This window comes from Bidens hawaiensis, unplaced genomic scaffold, assembly GCF_021521415.1.
Source record: "Bidens hawaiensis isolate Kalapana, Puna unplaced genomic scaffold, B.hawaiensis_p1.1 tig00001721_1, whole genome shotgun sequence".
Taxonomy (NCBI): Eukaryota; Viridiplantae; Streptophyta; class Magnoliopsida; order Asterales; family Asteraceae; genus Bidens; species Bidens hawaiensis.
Genome location: NW_027491098.1, coordinates 3,630,963 through 3,635,584, shown reverse-complemented (window position 1 = coordinate 3,635,584; position 4,622 = coordinate 3,630,963). Strand labels below are relative to the sequence as shown.

The 4,622-nt window shown below is 29.5% G+C and overlaps 1 protein-coding gene across 1 annotated transcript; it reads left to right on the top strand.

The window, feature by feature from the left end:
* The first annotated feature begins 1,599 nt into the window (after positions 1-1,599).
* On the top strand, positions 1,600-3,358 carry LOC143595611 (NAC domain-containing protein 79-like). Its single transcript, XM_077074584.1, has 3 exons — positions 1,600-2,043; positions 2,150-2,427; positions 2,756-3,358. The coding sequence occupies exons 1-3, from the start codon at positions 1,866-1,868 to the stop codon at positions 3,176-3,178; spliced, it is 879 nt and encodes a 292-aa protein (XP_076930699.1). The 5' UTR covers positions 1,600-1,865; the 3' UTR covers positions 3,179-3,358.
* The last annotated feature ends 1,264 nt before the right edge of the window (positions 3,359-4,622 follow it).

Here is a 4,622-nt window from a genome sequence, read left to right as displayed (position 1 = left end):
ATCAGTTCTGTTACATTCATACGTTTTTTAAATTATTTTTCGCTACCAAACAAAATAAAATAATAATTTATTCTATTTCTTACGTTAACCAATCATGGCAAATGAACAGTAATAAGTCATTTCATTTCTTTTTCCATTCCTTATTCCATTCCATTCCTCATCGATTCCGTTATCCCCAACCAAGCATACCCCTAGTTAAAAAAAGTAATACAATCTGTAAAACATTTTATTAATTATTTATAATAAAGTATATTGAGATTGCTAAATTAAAATATTCTATCTAATAAAATTATCTCTAGGCTTGGTCACCATTAGCATGTACATCCAAATATAAAGATCAGAATACCCTAACTTAACATAAAAAATTAATGGAATTGATGAAATTGATGAAATGACAAGATTCAAAAACCTAAAGGGTTTAGTTTTTTTACTAAAATTACGTAACTAAACTCGTGATGAAAATTACAATAGCTCATTTAGTCATTTCTAAATTACAGAACAAAATTTTAAAAACTATTAATTAATCACATTAGCTACCAACTTTTGAGGGGAAGCCAAGGTCAAATCAAATAGCCTGATTCACATTCGTTCACGAGTCATGACTTGAATATAAATTTGACTTTTACACTTCATAATTTGTTACCATTATTAGAACGAGTTAATACGTATGGATTAAATTCACTCAGCAAACTATTTATCAATATTTATTTGAAATGAATTAGTACTCGAAATTGAACTATAAAGATTTTAGTAAATGTTATATAGTTATGTAAGCTTTTTCTTACCCGATTTTATAAACATATATACAAAAGTTATACGATAAATTACAAAATATTATGAGAATTTATGGAAACAAGGAAATATTAAATATAACTGGTTTTGAAATTAAATATGAAATATAACAGTTTTTTACAATAAAATTACCTTTAGTATTTACAGAAATTATTAAGCTTTTTGTGATATAAATTTATTGATGTTTGCATTTTATTAATAAAATATTTAAAGTTACGTGAGAAGTATTAACTTGGGTTCGGTATTTATATTAAACAATAAATAACATTGTTAATTGAATACATAATATATATTTAGGGGAAGATTAACATATAAATGAAATTAACGTGTTAAACGTAAGAATCAAGTAGAGTAATTATGTAATTACAACATAGGGTAATTACATCTACTTGTATATATAATTACTCTACTTGATTCACACGTTTAATACGTTAATTTTATATTTGATCCAAACCCTACATATTTAATAGACAAATAAAATTGTGAATATATAAATAAACATTCCGCGTAAAGTTGGATAAAGATGAACTTGTAACCAAAATGGGGAAACTGAATAACAAATATCCCAAACTAAGAAGCTAAAATATTTGACAACAAGATTATCGCATAATAGTAACCAAGTTTCTACCTTCATATATTTTGTTAAGACGACGATCTTATTTTTTTGCTTCCGGTCTTTCTTTTTCTTTTTAATGACGTTTTGACTCTACGACAAACCTTACGTTTACCTATAACGATTACGCGAGTTTGACACTTGAAGCAATGTGATATATTTTCTATGCATGGTTCTTTTGTGTCCTTTTATTAACAAGCAACTTACTTGATAAATCATGGTTCAAAATAACACATTATATAAGTATGTAGTCAAAAGTACGAAAATAAATATTAAATGAATACATAACCAAAGTAGTTTCATAAAACACGTTTCTCCACCAAAACGCTATTTATGTTCCTCTGTTCGTCCACCCTCTTTACAATATTACAAACATTTTACAATCTTCAAAACTCACAAACAAACTATTGCTCTCTTCTTCGATTCACACAATATTTTAGAACAACAAAAAATACCGAAAATGGAACACACTTTTGATCATGAAGAACAAATTGACCTCCCTCCCGGTTTCCGGTTTCATCCGACCGATGAAGAACTCATATCTCACTACCTTTATCCCAAGGTTTCCGAATTTAATTTTGTGGCCCGGGCAATCGGAGAAGTTGATTTGAACAAAGTCGAGCCATGGGAGCTTCCATGTAAATTATATGTTCCTTAAATTATAATATTCCCCTGTTTTTGCTCTGTTTTTATTTTATCTTAAAGTTTTTATATTGAAATTAAATTTATTGTTTGGTTTTGTAGGGAAGGCGAAGCTTGGCGAGCAAGAATGGTTCTTTTTTTGTGTTCGTGATCGAAAATACCCGACTGGTTCGAGGACAAACCGAGCTACAAGTGCAGGGTATTGGAAAGCTACTGGAAAAGATAAAGAAATTTACACAGAGAAATCACTTGTAGGAATGAAGAAAACACTTGTTTTCTATAAAGGAAGAGCTCCTAAAGGCGAAAAGACCAATTGGGTCATGCATGAATATCGACTAGATGGGAAGCTTTCTGTAAATAATACTGAGAAATCAAGCAAGGTATGAACATTAGCTAGTGTTTATTGCTATATTATTATGATAGTTAGAAGATATAATATAATTATGCTAATTAATAATAGTGATTAAATTATATCTTATTAGAAACAATATATGGTTTATTATCATATAATAATCACTATACTTACAAGATATAATTTAATTAGGTTTTGTTTTTTCATAGTATTTATTATATAGGTATGCATAGTTAATAAATAGTTAAATATTGCATTATATCTTACTGGGTTTTCATTATTTTATACGGCAATCATAAACTTACGGTTCTTGTCTTCTTTTTTTACGTCACAATTCTAAACATGTTTTTTTACAGGGTGAGTGGGTGATTAGCAGAGTTTTTCACAAAAGTTCCGGTGGAAAAAAGATCCCAATTTCTGGATTGATGAAGATGAATAATCGAAACAAAAGCGAAAGCGAGTTTGGTTCTATAGATATGCCTCCATTAATGGAAATTTCAAGTGTCGATGGAGGATCAAGAACAGAGAATTCACACGTGACCTGCTTCTCCGAATCCGTAGAAGAACAAGATCCAAACAACGAAGCAGTGATCGGTAGCTGGACCTCAAACACGATGGTTCCAAACATGGAAAGCTTGGACTCGGCATGGATGCAAGACCCGTCAATCTCGAAGATCTTTCTCGACGCGAACAATGATGGGAACATGAAAACAGAAATGGTAGATTATGGTATGAATATGAGTGGACAAGTTGATCTTGATTGCATATGGAATTATTGAGTAGGAAGCCAAATAATTGGTAGTGAAAAGAGTATAGTAAAGGTGTTGATTTATGGTTTTCTTCTTACATTGATGTTTGTTAATACATTTTAGGATAATTGCAATGATTTGATAGAATCAAAGGATGATTATAACTTGTAAACAATTAATATATCTTGGGCTTTTATTTATATTATTATATTTGTTGTCTGTGTAGATGTAATTTTCTTGAACTATATACTTAATTTTTTTTATCACACATTTAAAACATATAATGTTTGTTAGGTACAACTGAACTCTAGAGTTCATGACTCCTCTATTATAATTTATTATTTATAAATTGGTCTAATTAGATTAGTAAGATGGAGGATATCAACGTTAACACTTTCATATAAATTAACAAGACCGTCTATGAAAATCTTTTAAAATTTTGAGGCTTGTGAGTTGTGACTAGTATTTTAAAGGGCATCTAAAATCATATTTTTAATTATCTTATAAACAAGTGGACAACTTTATCAATTGAGTTGCATTTTTAAAACCCAATACAAACTAAAACATAATAATAATAATAATAATAATAATAATAATAATAATAATAATAATAATAATAATAATAATAATAGTAGTTGGCGTTAGGACTTTGCGCTATTGTTTCTAGTATCTTGTGGGATACTTGTGATAAAAATTTTCGATGCCATTAAAAGAAATTCTGGATGATTAAAGTTAGTATTTGATTGTAAAATTGTATCTTATACGTCTTATAGCGGCCATGCATCCAATTACCATTACATTGGGTTTGTGTGTTTTTCTATAGGCATCGGAGATCTGCATTAATAAACTCATGTGGTTGGAAACTATTAGGTAGCATACCTAGGGCTGCAAACGAATACAAATAAGGTTTTTTTTCATGTTCGAACGTTAAGGAAATAATGTGTTCATGAACGGTTCAAGAACACTTACCGAACGAGATTTCATGTTTGTGTTCGTTCATTAAGGAAATGAGCGTGTTCACAAACGATTCACAAACATAAATGAATGCAAATAAAATCGGTGGAGCTTAGATACAGAGGCCGATGTATTCATTAATGTGAATAATGAGGAAGGAAATGAGAACAATACAAAAACAAGATGACAATATAGTTTACAATTTATATTGGGGGAAATAAATTAAAGAATAAAAATGGTTAGATTACATATACAAATGAACATGAACGAGCATTCATGAACACATTACCGAACGTTCACGAACATAATTGAACGGACGGAGGCTCTATTCATGTTAGTTTGTTTAAATAATTGAACATAATTTCTTATTTATTTTCGTTCATTTATTAAACAATCAAGTATAAACGAGCTTTCCGTCGAACAGTTCACGAACTGTTCGTTAAACATGTAGTTTATTTACAACCCTAAACATACCCATTACCAGAAACCAATCCCAAACTAACCCTCAAACCGGCTTCAA

Coding starts and splice junctions, on each gene's coding strand:
- LOC143595611 (XM_077074584.1), top strand. CDS start 1,866: ATGGAACACACTTTTGATCATGAAGAACAAATTGACCTCCCTCCCGGT. Junction 2,044..2,149: donor CGAGCCATGGGAGCTTCCAT/GTAAATTATATG, acceptor TTGGTTTTGTAG/GGAAGGCGAAGCTTGGCGAG. Junction 2,428..2,755: donor ATACTGAGAAATCAAGCAAG/GTATGAACATTA, acceptor GTTTTTTTACAG/GGTGAGTGGGTGATTAGCAG.